The following is an 18,552-nucleotide window of genomic DNA, read 5'->3' as shown; positions in this document are numbered from 1 at the left end:
AGAGATGTGAATTAAAGCACAGTGTCATGGTAGTTTCCATTGTTGGTATCACTGTTACCAAATGATTTTCCCTGAAACATCTCCAGTGACTAACACACCAATGTTGCATTTTTCCCTTAAACCCACTGCTCAGTACAAGTCAGATATGGCCCATATATGACAATGACAAAGGGGATTCCTGCATCAGGTGGGAGAATGGACCAGATAATAGCTAAGGTACCTTCAGGTCTCAGATCTAGCATTTAGACTCATGATAGCTTAGTGTAGTAAAATGCAATAATTATCTAAATTATCAGACTGGCACTAATATCTGATATGGCTATGTGAGTAAAGGGCTAACAAACTCCATTCTCTAAGGACTAATTTGATCTTGGATTTACTTTCTGGCTCTGTTCCCCTGGAATTCTGATGAATATAAAATGTCAGCTGAGTTTCCAGGCAAAACTGCTAATGAAAAAATGACTCTTATGAATAGACCACATGTGTGGTAGAAGAACTGTGAATGAGCTATAAATACATGGTAGGAGTCACGGGTTCAGGCTTCCTTCTGTGTGGGGAGTTCTCAGCCACCAAGTCCCTGCCTGACACCATGTGGTTACACTAGGATCCCGGGGCCCTAGGGGGAACATGGATTTCTAAGCTGTGGCACCCATCTGTATGGACCTCATTCTCTAGCACCTAAATTGTCACTTGAGGGCACTCTATGACCAAACAGATCTTGGATGCTGGAAGGACACTACTGAGGAGAAATGCCTAATGTTGCCCTGTTAATTTGCTCTGTTTCCTATACAATATCCTGCTAAGTGAATCCATTGCCAAGAGCAGCCTATTGTAGTCGTGTGTGAGTATAAAGTTGTAGCTGAACCTAAAAAGAAGCCCTGGTGGGCATTAAGGACAAGGCCTGGACAAAGCTCCTCTTTCCTCAAACACAGGCTTCTGGATTAAACGATAGAGTGGCTACCCACTGGCCTGACCTCTCTGCACACAGCTTGGATTCACCGAAGAACAAACATCAACCTAGCAGGGAGACAAATCCGAGAGGCAGGATCAGCATGGCTTACTTGGCCAGTCTTTTCCTCAGGTCTTTGATTTGGTCATTCTTCTTGCTAAGAATCTCTTTCATGTTTCGATAAGCTGCTGTTTGCTGGAATTTCTTCTCTAATTCCTGAATAATTAAAAATGTCAGCCCATTACTAAGAAATAATTAAGGAAAGAAGTAACAAATCTGATGAAAAAATATGTTTTTTTTACCTAATTTTACTAATATTCTTCTGTTACTTGCTAATTTCTTTTAAAAATATATATAAAATTAACTCTCTAAACTTTTAAAATATTCTTTCATATAAGAAGTCAATAAAATAGTACTATTGTCCCAAGTACAATGTTAACATATAACTCAAACATATCATGCCCTAGACATAAGAATTCTATTTGAAATAGTAAACTAATTTCCAGCCAAAATAAGCATGAACTTTTCTAAAGTAGTGTTGGTATTTTAGGAGGAGGACAAGAGCAACATGAGGGTGCAGGGCCGTGGATGTAAACCACCGTGGTGGGGATTTTACTACACCCTAGGAAACTTTTTATTATCGTAGATACTTTGGTGCCAAGGATGGAAGAATCCCAGTACCCAGAAATGATAAATCTTTAGAACACATATTGGCTAATACCTTGAGAAAAAATGAGATGAATCTGCAGTTGTCCAATGTTTCTGTTAGTCACACTGGTCCCTCTATACTGCATTCATCACTTACTGGGACATAAACAGACAAATCTGACCTTTTCAGCCATGCTCAGCTGCTCCTGAACCCTGAGTAGGTCATGCTTGGCTGTTGCTAGACTCTCCTCCAGGGACTTCTGGTTTTCTGTATGGTCATTAAGTGTCTTCTGAAACTCACTCTTTAAAGCAGCAACTGTGTTTTCTAGGTCACTCAAGTCTTGGGCCTTTACAAAATCCTATGAAAAATATATACATTAACATAATTTCATGTTGACATCCCAAATAGTAACTGTTAGAATGGTGACTCAACATCGTGAGGTGAAAGCAAATGGTGTCATGTCTGCTTGCAGGCCTCCCTCACCAGCTCGGGTTAGCTCCAGCCCCTTGGGGTGCCAGCACCCAGTTTACCCTCACTTCTCCCTCAGCCCTCAGTGTGTGGTGTTTGCACAAGGCAGACACTCTGGTCACTGATTCCCAAGTATGTAAATAAATATGATTTGTGAACTGATGGAATTCCAAAGAGGAACAGGAGAGAGGTGAGATCCTAAATTTGACAAGGTTTTGTGTCCCTGAGTTGGGATGGCAAACAAGTTTTCATTTTTGAAAAGTTAAAAACAATCTTGGTGAAGAATTTTGAATGAAAAGATGGAAAAATAATAAAATTTTAAAAATTTATATAAAAATTTAATAGATGTTTTAGTCATTATTTACAATAAAACATTACACAAGCTTAATTAGTTCTTACTGCCTATACAGCTTGCTAATTTTACAAGATTTTAAGTTTTTTGTATTAATACAATATACACATTTACATGCTTTGTCAGCATTATACAAGCAGCTGATCTTGTTTTTGACTGGATAAAATTTATAATAGAAAATAGTTGTATTAATAAGACAGGAAAATAGTCTACAATTGCTAAATATGAAGATGAAGCAGTACTATCAACAGAAGAAAAATTCTTTACTCATTTTTGAAATCTGGTGTTTAAAAGGGTTTTATTACATTGCAACTAGTAAAAGCATGGATGGATCTGCTTTTGACAAAATCTCTAAAGTAAAACTGGAGCAAAATCCAAAATGACTTTTAAAACAAATTCATCATCCAAAAATATTGCAATTGTTTTACTTCTGAGACATTATAAAGCTATTCTGGAATATTTAGCTCTGTTTTATAAATCTATGGGTCCTTGTTGTATAATGATTGAAAACCATATATATATTTCCTTTGCTTTTTTAGCCATATAAGAAGCCATACAAAAAATCTTGCTATTTTAAAATTATCTACAGATGAAATGATGTAACACCTGAGATTTGCCTTAAGAAACCATGGGGTGGAGGGGAGAAGAAAGTAGAGGTAAATATGAAACTAGACTGGCCATGACTGATGATTGGTAAAGCTGGGGGTGCCTTATACTATTTTCTCTACTTTTGTATGTTTGAAATTTTCCATAGAAAAAGTATAACAGAAGTCTAGTGAAGTAGGTTTGGTATTGTTTAGTAGATGCTTACAATGACAGTATAACCACTAGAAGACCCAGTGCTGCCCCTGAACATTTCCTCAAATGGTCCCACTGGCATGAAATCTTCCCCAGCACCCAACCCAACGGGAAGGCCATGGGAAGCGGAATGCGCACGCTGACTCCCTGCAGGCGGCACGATCCTCAGTTGTCCGCTCAAACAAACCCGGAGAACTTCAACACTGGATGTCACCATACTGCCCAAGTACTGCTGCATATAGATGGGCTTGACGGCGCATAGCCAGGAAAGTCATCGTTCTGTTTTGTCATACTCACCAAAGACAAATGTAAGTTATAATGAGTTCTGTTTAATAAATCCCTAATACAAATGCATTTAAGTAAAGTTTCTTCATTTCCTTTTCTCCTTTTTGTAATTGGAATGTCAAAGGGAAAGGGGGAAGAATTTTAAAAAACATGTCTTAAGATCAATTTAAGAATGTGCGTATGCAGTGGGCTCTCAGGATGTGGGTGGCCCATGAGCAGCGGGTCTGCCCCCTCCCTCCCCAGGCTCTCACCTGGCCTCTCCCGGACAAAGACGTCCGAAGCAGAGCACTGGCATTCTTCTCAGGGAGGGCATAATGAAGAGTCATTATGACTTCATATTAAGTTTATAATTTTATTCTATTTAGAAAACATGAAAAAGATAGCTAAGACATATTTTACCTTTTGATTTCCTTGATCAAGCTGTAAATCCTGAAGTGCTCTCTCTAGTTTTGATTTCTCATCCAAAGCCTTTGTTGTCTATAATCGAGTTTAAACAAAACACATTTCAGTATTTAGTCTGCAACTCTCAATAATTCTGTTTAAGTATTTCTCAGTTACCTGTATTTCCGTGGTCTTCAGCCTTGACTTCAATTTCTCATTCTCTTCTTGAAGTCTTAAGATTTCCTTTGTGAGTAAATCCAAGTGTTATTACTTCAGCCAAAGTATTTTTAATACTTGAGGTTATTTGTTTTACTTAAAATTTTTAAATTAAAATTAAATTATGTAATAGCTCAAAAATTGGCAGTTTTACCTAACCTACTGGCCTCAACACCATTGAGTCATCTTTGGCATTAAGACTTCTAGTTCCTTCTTTCAATCTCTCAGACTCTCTTCAGCCCTCTGTTCTCAGCCATTTTGCAAAGTCCTCCTCCGCTGCCATTTCTTACCAGCTGGTCCTGTAACTCTTGGGTCTACTCTGGGCCTGCCCTGTACACCATGTGCTGCTTGTCTTACAAACACAATTTTGACTGTTCCAGTACTCTATGCCCAAGTTGCTAAATGATTCTGACTGAGTTGAGGCCAAACACCTTTATTCATATGCAGCTGTGTCACAGGAATCACCTGCTAGCCCAGGCTTCTTACTCTGCCCCAACACCCCCACCGGCCCAAGTAAGAGAGCACTACACTCTGTTCCAAATCATGCCAGCCTCCTTTCTGCCTCTGACTGCTGCCCATTCTGTTCTCTTGCTGCCATTTCCTCTTCTCTTTCCTCCAACGTTCAACCTGTCTTTACCCCTCAGCCCAGCTCAGGTACTGCCTTACCCCAAAGGCTGTCCCCACCACTCTTACCCACATGGAACTGTGTCTTCTCTGCCACCAGTGGCCCCTGTGGCATACAGGTGAGCATTCTCCTATCCCTCTTTCCAGAATATTAATTCTCCCTTCCCAATGAGACTATAAGTTTTTTGAGGGCAAAAGGCAAGGTGTTACACTGCTTTTTATCTAACAATACCTCATATAATGTTGAGAATACAGGAGTCATGAGACTTTTTTTTGTATATTAGTAATCAATGGTTATAAACCTGAATAAAAAATATCCCTTCATTGTTACTACAGATCATAGGCTTCAAATGTTCATCGATAAACACCATCTAAATTCTGTGCTCTTCACTTCACCGTTAGAAGATGCAATCCAGAGCTGCCTCAGACTTTCTGGAAGGTAAGGATGCCCTCTTCTGGCCTGCTGGGCACTATTAAATAAAAATTGCAATGGACTAATTACCCTCGGTGGACCAAAGCCTGAATCAATCTCCTCCTACCTTGGTTTCCCCACCCTAGAGCTGTGCCAGCAACGAAAGGCCAGAATTAGAGGGTTGGCCATTTCTCAAAATGCTACCCTTACCTTGTTGAGGAGTTCTGCTGTTCTACCTTCATTAAGTGGAGCAAGTTTTGGCTTTACAGTATCTATGATGGGCTAAAATGAAATAAAGAAGCCAAAGTGAAATCACCACGGAATAAACCACACATAACCACTGGACACTTTCTAAGTGGGAGACACTGTGTAAACATGCCCACTGGGATGTCAGCTCCACAAAGGGGGAATGTGCTGGTTTGGGTCTCTGCTTCGTCTCTGTGCCTGGCCCACAGTGCCCAGTATAAATTAAGAGATAAAAATGAAACCTATACTCTCCAAATCTTGTTTCAAAACTACAAATGGAAAGGAAAGGAGGGAAGGAAGGAAGGAGGGAAGATGCTCAGAGCCAGAGCAGATAGAGATCTGGGTCTTCAGGAGCCCCAGACCCTGGGAAAAACTGTTAATTCTGATGAGAATTTAGGCAACTACACTACCAATAAAGAGTAACTTGACACAAATATCCTGGTAGTTTAGCCATATGTATTAAAATCAGAAGAATCCATGTCCTCTGACCCAGAAGTTTCTGAGCCAGAAATATATGAAAAGCTGACCATATGAAAGTTTATCGAAAGAATGGCAGTTTCTTAATAATACGTTCCACAGGAATTACCAGAAAATTGTTTTGTACATGTATGTTCATGGATATCTTAACAGTGTTTTACTATCCAACACCAGGGGGTATTTATGGTGCATCTATACAGTGAAATGTTAAATGGTCATTGCAAGTTATGGAAATGATTAAAAAGAAAAGTAGGTAACTACTAGTATAGACAGCACTTGACAGATGAGAAAAATGAGGGGCCGCCTTCTCAGGTACCTGTTCAAGGTCACGGCCAGGGAGTGACCGAGCCAGGATGTATACCTAGGTTTGGCTGACCCCAACGCCTATGCCCTCCATCATCTGCGGGAAGGGTTTCTCCGGCTGGGAGTCAGATGGACTGCAGGGATTTCACACATGTGTTTGACAGACAAAATCAGTTTTACATAGTTACTTCCAAAGCTTTTCTTCTTTTGCCTGAAGATCTGAGAGGCAATATTTGAATCCTGATCTTGAATTGAATACTTTTCCTTGAGTGCTCTCACGTCAACCTCTGAATGCTCTGAGCAACTTGGGAATTTTAAATAAAGGCTATTAAGATATGGACTTAGAATGACCAAAAATTACCTTTTTACTTGAAGATATGAATTCTGCTTTTTCAAATTCTGCAACTTGTTCTAACAATTCTCTTGAAGATAAAAGCAAATGTGAAAAAACAACATTCATTTAAAACAGATTTGCATCATACATATAATAATAAAATCACTGGTACCAATGTTACATGCTAGAGAGAACAGAGCAAGATGAACAAAACTTTGCCATATCAAAAATGATATTTAGTTATTAATGGTTGAGAATCCAAACCACATGGGCTCAGATTTGAATCTTCCACAGAACCTAGGATTTTGCCCGGACTGTGCAATGTAACTATTAGAACTAAACTATTAATAGAAATATGAAATCTTTAGTCTACTCTGTATTTTTGAGGTGCTATAGAGAAATTGCTAGTAGATGTTCAAGGAAGACAACTGATTTTAATAGAGGAGCTCAGAAAAATGGAATTAGTTCATAATGTCTACTGAAAAAGTGTGATATATCCTCCAGACAGATGGCTGGTTTGGGGTGTCTACCTGATTATTTCCTCTTATTTGCCAAGGTAAATGAGCAGACTATATGAGGCCTTATAGAGAGAACAGCAATTCCTTAATAAGCTTCTCAATAGGTCAGTTTCTCACCAGTTACTTACTGACAGTTGGTGAAGTTACATGGTTTTCCTTCCCTGCCATAGGCCATACTCTCCACATGAGCCCACATCCTGCAGCTGTGTTTGGAGACCTACTTTTAGGGCTCAGTGGTCCATTTTTCCTGATTTCTGGTATGACTTTTCTTAAAATTAGTTTTAATTTCATCTTACTATATTTTTTTAAATTAATGAACTCTTTGATACTGTTTAGATTCTAAAGCTTTTTTTTACATTTCCTATTTTAAAGATAAATGTATAATTTTAAACATAATTATTTAGAAATAAACTTCTAATTCTACTAGTCTGAACTGATGGTATATGAATTAAGTTTTCAACTGTTCTATAATCTTTAATTCTTAGCTGACCTCTCTCTAAAGACTTATTACAATACTCACCAGGCTGTAAGAAACGATCAATAATAGCCTGAAAAGCAGTTTCATAAATCTCAAATGCCCTATAACACCTAGGCATGGTAGAAACAAAGAATTCTGAAGAGGACATTGAGTGGCACTAAGAGTTCACTCAGTAACCAGATGCTCTGCTACCCCCCTAGCCAAATTTTCTCACACACCGGTCCCCACAAAAGAAACAACAAAGACATTCACTGACTTTTAAGATCATGCTTGGGCCACTACTGTCATAATTGCAGGTACAAACTTCTTTACCTGTTTTCGAGTTCAGAGATATCTGTTTGTAGCTTGAGGTACCACTTCTCAGCTTGTGAGAAAAGCTGCTGCAGGAGTAACACATTGGTGTAGGCCATGTTGATGAGCTCAGTCTCCACCTCACTGTGCACCACAGTCTGTAACCCAGTCAGGACTTCGGAGACTTCATCTACGGTGAAGGTCTCCTCTACCAGCCTGAAAAACAACCGTGACCTAAAATTACTGGATAAACAACAAAAATCATTTACAAAATAAAGCAAACCTAAGAAACCCACATTCATGTCACCTTAAGGGGTCAAGGGCTATAGTGAAAATCTCCCTGGAACTGTCTTCTTTATTAATAAAAATGACTGAAAATAATTGATGTACATTTAAATGATTAACTGTGGCTCATTCTTCAAATGTGCAGTCTTTAATATAAGTACATGCTCAGAAACAGTCCCCCACACTTTAACCTTTAATTTTTCAGTTAAAATTTTTCACTTTAATTCCACTAAAATTAGTCTTAGCACATTTAATAGTTTCAAAAGTCACTTGGAAGGTAGAATTTCTCCTGACTTTCTTATTATTTGTCCAACATTTCAATAATTGCATAAACTATTCATATGGTAGTAAATGCCTATCAGAAAATCTCTGGTAATTATATATTGCTTCTCTTAGCATTCTGGGCCCAAGAGAAAAAAAACAACCCCAATGTATCTTAGTTAAAGCCTGATTGACCACTAACCGCTCCATAGAAACGAACATCATCACTGATAGTATTACAAATCTACTCTTACACAGAGAATGTTTGGGTTGGGAGACAGCTTGGGAGCCCTCTTCTTTAGTCCCTTCACTTTATAGGCAGGAAGGCAGGCTCAGAGGGTGGAGGTGATATGCCCATGGTCCCACTGGGGGTGACTCAACCCTACAATCATTTCCATCAATCTCAGCAACATGGCCACCAGATGAATCTTGAGAAAGCTTCTGTGCATGCCTACTTTCAGTGACAATTTGACAGTACCAGAGTCCTCCCCTCCCTACCTCCACCCTCAAGTCCCTTATCTCTCAGATGTCCAGCAGGTAAAGACCATCAGCCCCAAACCTGGGTTTATCTTCTTCCTCACTACAAAAGGACACAATGAAGGGCTTTGTACCAAAGCCTTATTATAGTTAGTAGTATTTTGATTTACCACTCTTTAATTTTTCATTTAGCCACCAGAATTTAACCAATCTAAAAGACCAAAACTTCAATTATTTTTTATTTAAGTCTTTATTAAATATATTAACAATTTCCCAATATTCTTTACTAGAACATACCAAATCTGCTTAGGCCTTTTGTTTGGCAACCCAAGATCATTGTTATGAATAGAAGTTAAGGTACTTGGACCTATAAAGTAGCTTCTTTGGCTCAAAGCCTGGCCAATTAAATTGTTGCTCACAGCTCCTGGGGATTAGGAAACCAGATTCCCAGATTAGATTAATGGGCTGAACAGTAACAGTCTACAGCTGATAGTATCTGCTACTGAGTGAAGTGGCAGCTTTATGACCAAGACCTCACTTGGAGGCCTTTTTCATTTATTTACTCGACACTTCACTGTGCCCACATCTGACTCCTAAGTAATCTGATGTCTCCATATTATTTAGTTCTTTCCTTTGGTTTCCCTATTATCCTCTAGATCAAGCATACATTATCTATGGACTTCAATTATATTCCATTATTGATCCAACCAAACTATCATCTTATGACAAATCAACAACCATTTCAGGACTAGGCAGCAAGCATTTCATGGTTTCCTGCTCTTTTCCCCTCTCCTAATTCTTTAATATGAACTGTGTAGGCATTTTCTTGTTAATTGCCTTGTCTTATGGCTCTAATTCTTTAATTAATAACTCAAGTGATTAGTTTTGGAATCTTTAATACACTAAGCCAATCATTAACTTACATGCACTTTTACAATTTCCTGACTGCCCTTTTGAAACTCTGCAATCCCATAATTGTCATATGTACATGTTTGCTAATAGATTGCTCCCACAACAATCCAACAAAGCTTGGTGTAACTGCTCTCAGTGAGTAACGGTTCACGAGAGTCCCGGCAATGGTTTGTAGGGGCTCTGCTATCGCAACCCCGTACTGGCTACCAGAAAGGATTCATGCTTCCATTGCGTTTCGTTGGAGGCCTCTGATACCTGCTCTTCTTGAGGTCTTGGAAGCAGGAATCTACAGTTTTGAGTCTCAAGCCTCTTTTTGAACGAGCAAAACGCATATAATTAATAATTTCATTTTGATGGTGCTCATTTAGGCCCAACTCTGCCTGAAAGAGAGAGAAGTAATTTAATTGTTAGTTTTGAAGATGTGATAAATGAACCAACAAGAAAATATACAGGATATCCTATGGTAGAGACTGCTAGATGTCCATCAAATTCTGTTCTTCCCTTCTTCCTGAATACCTGGTTGCCAATCTAAAGGACACCTCTTAGCCCTCCTTGCAATGAGGTATGGCCACATGACTACTTCTCAGCAATGGATGTGAGCAGAAGACATGTGGGCTATTTCCAAAGCCTGGGCCTTAAGACATGGGGCACAGTGCCCAGGGGCTGGGGAAAGAGCAAGATGAGGGCGACCTGTATCCCTAACTCGTCCATGGAGCAGCACTGACATACCCACCTGAGAGGGCAGTGGGAGGGCTGCAAAGTGAAGAACTCAACTTCTGTATTCCTTAGGTCACTGTTTTTTGGATCTCTACTACAGTAACTTAACTGTACCCCCATCTAATACAGCTTTAAAAAATGTTTTGGTTTTGAAATAACCATTAATTGCTCTTTATTTTAAACCTTATGAGAGGTTGATAACTATGAACTAGAGATTAATGAAGTTCTTTTTCATTTTACAGTTATACTGAAAAGAAAAGAAGAAATTATAAAAACTGAACATCTAATGAAGGGGACTAAATGGTTCAGAATTATCTTTAAGAATAATGATCTATCATAGCCTTCTTATGGAAGACAAAGGTCTAACTTCCAAGCCTCTTTTTTAGGCTTACCTCTCATTCCCTCTCACAGGGTTGCCTCTGACATTGAGGAAGCCAATACCGAGGCCATCGGATTTGGCAAGATCCCTGTACCCCACCCACCTCAAGTCCTACACTGTGTCTTTTCTGCATCCACATACATCCTTACCTCCTCTCACAGGCTAAGGACATAAGCCTCTGAGGCCGGGACCTTACCCATCTGGTTCTCTGAGGCACCCCCAAGTACCAATTGTAGTGCCTAGCGCACGACAGACATGTACCCAACAAATGAACTTAAAGACGGTTCCTCCTTTTGAAGGTCACTTCTCCATGGGGACTTAATTGGTTCTTTTCTAAACTCCTGGGGGACTTTAACCAGTTATGCCCCCCTCTCAACATTGTATAGGTTTCTTCTGTGCTTCAGAGTAGCAGAAAGACTATGTACATATACCTCATTCAGGCTAAAAAAAGTTCCTGAAACCTGAGATTCCCTCTAGCTACCACTGCATTTCTCTATGTCCCTTCTATTACTATTGCTATCTCCATTCTATTACCTAGTCCTTAAACCCATATGCTACTCAAATTGCTTCTGTAAAGCTCATTAGCAACCTCTGAATTACCAAAGACTAATGCCTTGCTCTCAGCTGACCTGCTTCATTCTTTGGCTGCTAACTCCTGCCTTCTTGATCTCATTTGTAGGCTCTTCCTTTGGGGCTTGCTTTAAATATCTCTATTTCTTAGGTCCCTGCCCTTGGACCCATGCTCTTTTCACTCTCTATCTTCCCTTTGATGGCATCATTTATCTCAAGGTTTTAACTGCTACCTATATATAGATGACCTACACATGTGTATCCCCAACAACACGATGAAAGCTCCACCAAGTTTCCCCCCATATTGGTTTTAATATTTCTACAATTCAAGATGTTAAAGTTTCATAACTTTATTAACCCAAGACATCATGCTAACGACTATTTATCAAATAGCTAATGTTTCAGAAAAACTAGTTGAGGTATTTTGACCAATACAAACCAACACATTTGAGGTATATACTTACATTTCATGACTCTGTCTTATTTGATTAATCTGGTAATTAAGACTTTGCCTTAGGGCTATACAGTGCAAATGGAAAGAAGGAAGAATTTTCTTATGCTTTGGAAATACTGATTTTTAGCCAATTCTCTGAATGAATGTCAAATTTTAGAAAAAAATAATAGCAATGATGATAAGAAGTAAAAGTCATTCAGAGGTTGTAATGTGCCTGGCATGACCTCATAAAATCCTCAATATAACCCTGTAGAAAACTGTGGAATCGTTCCTACTTACAGATAGAAAAGTGTGATTCAGAGAAGAATTTTTTCCCCAAATTACTGAAATGGCATATGGTAGAACAGAGATCTGAACCAGATCTAACTCCAGAGCCCATGCTCACCTCTGCTGTTTCAAATCATTTTTGGGATATGGCAGAATTTATGTAAATAAAAGGATATATACATGTTAGATTTGCATATGCATCTTAAGGTGTGACTCACAAAAAGACAGGTTTCCCTTAGCCACTAAAAAAAAAAACCTGAATGCCTACATTAGAAATGATGTTGTCTTTTATAGTCACATAAGTTTGGGCAAGGATATCCCACAGTTAGAAAATATCTCAAAACAATGTCACAACTTACTAAAAAAAACCCTAAAAACAGAACCACAAACACAAATTCTCATTCTTCGCTGTTTATAGTATAAAAGCTACACTAATAAGCCTCCAGTCTCCCCAAACACTTTCCCTAACCCTCTTTCCCAGGTTCCTATTTTAAGAACACTTCTTCAGTCAGACTAGTCTGCTCATTAGCCTGGAGGTATGACATTTCTTGCCTCTACTTTCACTCACATTACCCTCCCCTTGCCTAAAAGTACCTCTCTATTCCTTTTAAAGAATCTGAATCCTATCCAGTGGTGTGCTGGTAAATGACAAGCAGTGGGAGGTGGGGAGAATGTGAAACTCTTGATTTGTAGCTTTTGCCAATTTCTATGGTTAAATAATCCCACCATGGCTGACTTTAAGCTACCAATATGTCACTGAATGAGTAGTGAGAAGAAATGCATACAGTTGGCTTTCACCTACCAGTATCAGCATGCTCCAGCACATCACCGAACTCCTACTTATCCTTCAAGGCCAAACCCATTTTACCTGCTCTGTGAAGACTTCCAGTATACCCTTGGTAACTCTAGTTATACCTTCCTTTAAAAATTAGCACATATCATCTCTGTTCTAAATGCAGCCGCTACTTATGCCGGCATGCTATATCCGCTGGAGAAATTAATGGCTATGTTTTAGCATACAGGAAAACCTGGCCTCCATTGAACAAGTCAAAACAAAAGAATTATGTCATCCAAGTTTCCTTAAATGTGAAGTGGGATGCCTGGACTCTTAAGTCTCTGACGTCAGAAAATTGCATTCGATCACTGTTCTCCCTCCTCGGCTCGTCAACGCATGATCGGTTTTGTTGCCAAAGGGTGTGTGTGTGTGTGTGTGTGTGTGTGTGTGTGTTGCCAAAGGGGTGTGTGTGTGTGTGTGTGTGTGTTGCCAAAGGTGTGTGTGTGTGTGTGTGTGTGTGTGTGTGTGTTGCCAAAGGGGTGTGTGTGTGTGTTGCCAAAGGGTGTGTGTGTGTGTGTGTGTGTGTGTGTGTGTGATCGGTTTTGCTGCCAAAGGGGTGTAATGTGTGTCCGTGTGTGCGTGTGTGTGGGAGCCGGTAACCTGCGACGTGTTATTTGGCCCGGGCAGTCCTGGGAGGGGCGAGGAATGAAGTGACGAGGCGGAGCGAGACTATGCCTATGATTATGCCAGAGGGATTTGGCCGCGGTTAACTGAGGCCCGCACTCGGCGCAGCCTCCCGCCTCAGCAACTTCAACCCCTGCAGGCCACGTCATCACTCCCGGTCCCCGGCCTCCCCTTCCCCTCTGCGCATGGCGGGCCGTTACTCACCATGGCTGCGGGCGGGAGTAAGCAGTCTAGAGGACCAGGAGAGGTCTGGCGGAGCCTCCTCAAGTAGGGAAAGACAAGGGTGACTGAACCGCAGAAGACGGTAAGGGAGGGCACGTTGTTTAGAAGCCTCTGGTTGCTAATGGGAACGGAGGCACGTGAGCAGAATTACGAGCTTTTATTGGTCATCTGGACGACGTAACAGGAAGTGCAGTGTGCTCAGCCTATCGCTGCATGCGCATTGGTTTCTAGAGCCAGGAAGTCCCGCCTTCCGTGCTACGCTGACTGTGGGGTCAGGCCCCCGTTGCTAATGGTAACCGCGGGGAAGCTGCTTCCTGGGGTACTGCACTCAAGCGCGTGGCGGAGCCAAGGACTGGATTATCGAGAAGGGCTTGACACTTACGGCCCACTGCCTGGCAGCCCCGACGGCCGTAGCCTCGACTGCCGACTCCCTACCTTTTTTAATGGTCTTATGGGGCGTAGGGAGCGTATGCCTGACTTTATATCTCTCCTCTCCAGGAATTCCTGCTTGGCCGAGGTAGGCTGCCAGCACCAGAGCTGCCAGGTTCCTGGATAGAGCTTTGAACGACCCTCTCCCCACCCCGCCCATTTTTTCCCTCTTATTTATATTTCTGGTAAAAATCTCCAAAACACCTTTTCTCCTAAAAAATAAGCTCAAATGAAGTCGGTGAAAGAGCAGTGAATTTCAAATTGTTACACCTGCAATCACCAGGTGATAGGGAAAAATTTATAAGGACAGCAATCTAGTCCAGGTGGCTAAAACAACAGAACACTTCCTTAATTCCCGCTCTGCCAGGCACTCGCTCCCTAAACTTACTCCCCTTTGCTTGCTAGAAATGTTGCAGATAAGGAAGCAAAAAGATATATATTGCTCCCCTTGTCTTTGTTCCGGGGGCTCAGACCTTGGGAGATTACTCCCCTCTGAGCCCGCCGGTGTAAAACTAAAACTTCAACACTCCAAGACCTCCAAGTGCCGCTTGGTTCTTCCGTCAGTGATCTAGTCCAGGTTTTTCAGGTTTTTGCTTCACACAAGGAAGCTTGTTGAACAATGCTGGCCTCACCCCGAGAAATTCTGAATCACAACGGTCTAGCATGTGTCTTGGAACCTGCAGTTTTCACTGGCATTCCAGGAGTGGTATGTCACTCTCTAAGAAGCACGGTCCTTGAAGAAGCAAAGGTGTTGAATGAGATAGATTACTGGACATACCAGCAGTTTGGGGCTGTGTGGGTGAAAAGCCATGAGAGGACATAAGCCATAATTGGCCATTTCATCAGGCCCAGAAGACAGAAACTGAGGCAGATACACTGGGGAGGCAAGCAATAAGCTAAAAAGTCAGATCAGTGAGATAAACATTGAAACAAGAAGCAGCACAGAGTGAGGAGCTTTTTGAGACTCTGGGAACCTTAAAACTAAGGGAAGGATATTGGCATTAGCCCTGGCTCATGAATAAACGAATGTAGCTAATGCTTTTATGTTGTTATTGGCCACAACACAGTGCAGCTTAAGATGGATCACACTTGGGACCTAAGAGTCTGGAAAGGATTTGAAAGACCTGATTCCACCTGCTTAATTTATGGATGAAGAGACTCAGAGCCAAGGTCCATTGTCCAAGCCTGAGGAGGGCTATGTAGAGGCATCTCAAATTTGAGTCTGTGATGAAGCTAATACAAACATGTTTTCAAAAGCAAAACCAGAAAGCAGGTGTGAGCTATTCTGGTACAGTGGGTGTGTTAAATCTTATTCTGGTTTCAGTAATTTCATTTTTCTTTTCATTTCTTGCCACATTCATTTAATTCAGTATAAATGATCTAAGTTATATACAAAGCTTGGTAGTTGTACCAAGGAATGACTCAATACTTAAAAAAATAAATTTAAAACATTTTCATTGCTAGAACAAAGTGGTGACAGATAAACTCTGTAGAATAAAGCTGACTTAGAAAGGGATGTTTTCTTTAGAAAAAGATGTGGAGCAATTAAAACATGTTTACTAATTAAATGGTGATATAGAAATACGGAAATAATTAAAATGGATAGTTTTCAATACAGACAAAGCAAGAACTAGAGGGAAACAGTATTTTCAGATGAAGAAAGGCAGCTCAGAGCAGTGTAAGGCCTTGCTCAGTAATGGAGGCAGCAGAGTCAAGTCTGGAATCCAAATCTCATGATTACTGCTAAGAGTTTCTTGACCAGTTAGTCCTACCCAAGCACAGGTGAGAGGGCTTTCTCTTCCACATTTGTCCCCAACCCTCTGAATGTAAAGCCCCTTGCCCTTTGTTTAGGGGAATTTATGAGGGTCCCATAACTGTTGGAAAGAAGGGAAACAAGGGGTGGTTTTCCAATATGGATTAGGCTTGGCAAAATCATGGGGCATAGTCAGGAGTCCTTCCCTTAGATGACCCAGGGATGATATGAAGGCAGTTGCCCATGGAAGCATCTTAAGCCTCAGGGACAAGAAGAGCTGACATTTCTTTGGTATGTAACCTGGAGCACTTTCCTACACATGGAAGGATGGTCTGCAGGCATGGTTTGGCTATGCCCAGCTTCGCTTTTGGCCTCCCAGTGGCACCTGGGTAGACTCTTTGCCTCCCTGTCCATATGGTATGTTCTCAACCCCCTTCCTCATCATGACCCCCTCCAAGCTCAGTTAAATATCCACTTTATACCTGCCTTCTCTCACAGTTCTGTTCAGTGAGTGTTTGCTGATTCAATAATGTTGCCACTTTTTAGTGCCTACTGTGCCCTAGGCATATTCCAGTCCAGGAGTTAATCCTCAAAATCTGTGGTTCTTTCTTACCACAGTAGAAGTTCATGAGTTCCATTATCACTTTACTAAGTGGTGTGGATGCAAGATAAAGAATAAATTTCATAAACACTTTGAGAACATTTAAATAAACAAGGCTGTTCATCAGATTGCATTTCTAAGGAAAGAAGCGTATTTTCCCACAGGCAAACTCCTGTACTCATTAAATGTCATTAATTTAAGGGGACCAAAGAAGTGGGTGGATCATGCAAATATTTCATTTGTGTGTATATTTGTGGTTTGGGGATTTTTAAAGTTGTTTTGCAAAGCTGTATCAGGTGGTTATTTTAATTTAAAATTTAATCTAAAATCTTCTGTACCAAGGATGTTACAATATCACTTTTAGCTCATCTACCCAGCTGAGTTGAATGTTGTTACATAAGCTATCTAAATAGTGTCAGCAAATATGAACATGTATTTTTGGTTTCAAATTGATGAATCTGGCTCATGAGAAGGCTGAGCTTGTGCTTTGGGTTGTTTACTTGCTTGGGTTGATTACCAAAGCAAACAATTCGAGCAGTGAGGGAGAAAAGCTCCACCCTAATAATGAGCTTCTTTGTCTCACTGCATTTTTAAAAAATCACGACGACCATTTTAAAAGTGTGTGTGTGCGCTTGTGTGTAGATTTGGAAGAATTAGATGGGAGGCATACAAACAAGGCCATTATATACCTTTTAGTATAGTTCAACATAAAATGAGCATCATCTTTTAGATTACTATAAAATGAGATTCTTTTGAGTTTGTAAACCACCAGTCATAACACTGGGACCACCAATTCAGGGTGTTTGCAACCTAGATTAGGCAAGAGGAGGAATAGGAAGGTGATCCTCGTCTTCTTAACACTGTTGACAAATTCCCTCATTCTGCCACTATTTAGAGAGCCCTGTTGTGTGCAAGGTTCTGTGGCCAGGAGATTGCGAATCTGAAGGGAGACGTGAGGGGAATCAGAAAAGCCCATCTTCCCTACTATATAGATGTTTGGGTGATATTGGTGCAGGCGGCAGGGAGGCTAAAGTGAAGCTCTGACTTAAGCAAAAAGTCAAAATAATAAAAATGATTAAGTAAAAAATAACACAGGTGGTACCCAGGAAAGGCAAAAATCTCAAAGGTTTTATGGGAAAAAGGAAAATATGAGAAACACTGGACTGGTGGTATGTGGGAAGGGGTTGGGAAAAATCATATGGGGGGATTATTTTGAAGAAGGCAGAGGCTTTGGAGTATAACTGCTTACATGTAATGCTACTAGGGTCCCCTCCAATTTCTCCACCCTGCCTCGTTAGAACTGAGAAAGGAGCTAAGACTTTAAAGAAGGGAAGAGCTCAGGATTGAAAGGGTCTTTACAGGAGCTATGGCATTTCAGTGGGTCTCTAGTGGGCAAGAGGCTATTTTTAGTTCCGTTTGTTCCCTCAGTCAGTTGGTTTCAGAATGTTCTGGTGACGGGCAGAGTTTTGGAGGATGCTGACAGATTAGAGTAATTACTGCCACATGCATTAAAGGAGGTCAGGCAAGGAAGTGGTTCACCAGAAAACACAACTCTCTTTAAGATTGTGTGGAGGATGACAATTTCCTAGCCCCAAAAATAGATTTTTTGTTTCATGGATAAGCTTCATATATTAAGGAAACAAACACCAAAACTATCAAAAATGAACCCAAAAAAATGTTAGGATTTGGTTGTGGGGAATATCTTCTTGTTGAAGTACAAGAAAAATTGATTGTAAATGTGATGATGTGCGCTGAATCCTTATTCCACACCCCCATTTGCACATATATGCTTGAGGTACACCCACAAGCTCAATGCTCTTAATCAGTGATTGTTCATGGAAAACTAGATACATGAAAGACACTGTGGGGGAGGGGACAGTGAACAAGATGGGACTTGTCCCTTTCAAACTTGGCCTTATAATGAAGCCAAGGGAAAATGCATGGTTGCAAAACAATTTTGAAGGAGATGGTAAGTGGTAAGGGAG

The 18,552-nt window shown here is 40.6% G+C and overlaps 1 protein-coding gene across 4 annotated transcripts in view; it reads right to left on the bottom strand.

The window, feature by feature from the left end:
- The window catches only part of LZTFL1 (leucine zipper transcription factor like 1), a 71,392-nt gene that overhangs the window by 4,008 nt on the left and 48,832 nt on the right, over positions 1–18,552 (bottom strand). The window contains exons 1-10 of one of the 4 annotated variants that reach the window (XM_057497862.1): positions 13,767–13,900; positions 9,972–10,096; positions 7,803–7,997; positions 6,522–6,582; positions 5,345–5,416; positions 4,060–4,125; positions 3,901–3,978; positions 1,780–1,956; positions 1,018–1,165; positions 1–964 (exon numbers count right to left, since the gene is read on the bottom strand). In XM_057497862.1, the coding sequence (XP_057353845.1) occupies positions 1,058–1,165; positions 1,780–1,956; positions 3,901–3,978; positions 4,060–4,125; positions 5,345–5,416; positions 6,522–6,582; positions 7,803–7,997; positions 9,972–10,096; positions 13,767–13,769 (885 nt within the window). In that variant the 5' untranslated portion in view covers positions 13,770–13,900 and the 3' untranslated portion in view covers positions 1–964; positions 1,018–1,057. Of the gene's footprint in view, positions 965–1,017; positions 1,166–1,779; positions 1,957–3,900; positions 3,979–4,059; positions 4,126–5,344; positions 5,417–6,521; positions 6,583–7,802; positions 7,998–9,971; positions 10,097–13,766; positions 13,901–18,552 lie in introns of those variants that run through there. The other 3 variants (XM_036883315.2, XM_036883317.2, XM_036883318.2) reach the window with 3 other exon arrangements.

The sequence above is a fragment of the Manis pentadactyla genome, chromosome 1 (genome assembly GCF_030020395.1).
Source record: "Manis pentadactyla isolate mManPen7 chromosome 1, mManPen7.hap1, whole genome shotgun sequence".
Lineage (NCBI taxonomy): Eukaryota > Metazoa > Chordata > Mammalia > Pholidota > Manidae > Manis > Manis pentadactyla.
The sequence above is the reverse complement of the archived record's forward strand: the minus strand, read 5'-3'. Positions and strand labels throughout refer to the sequence as shown.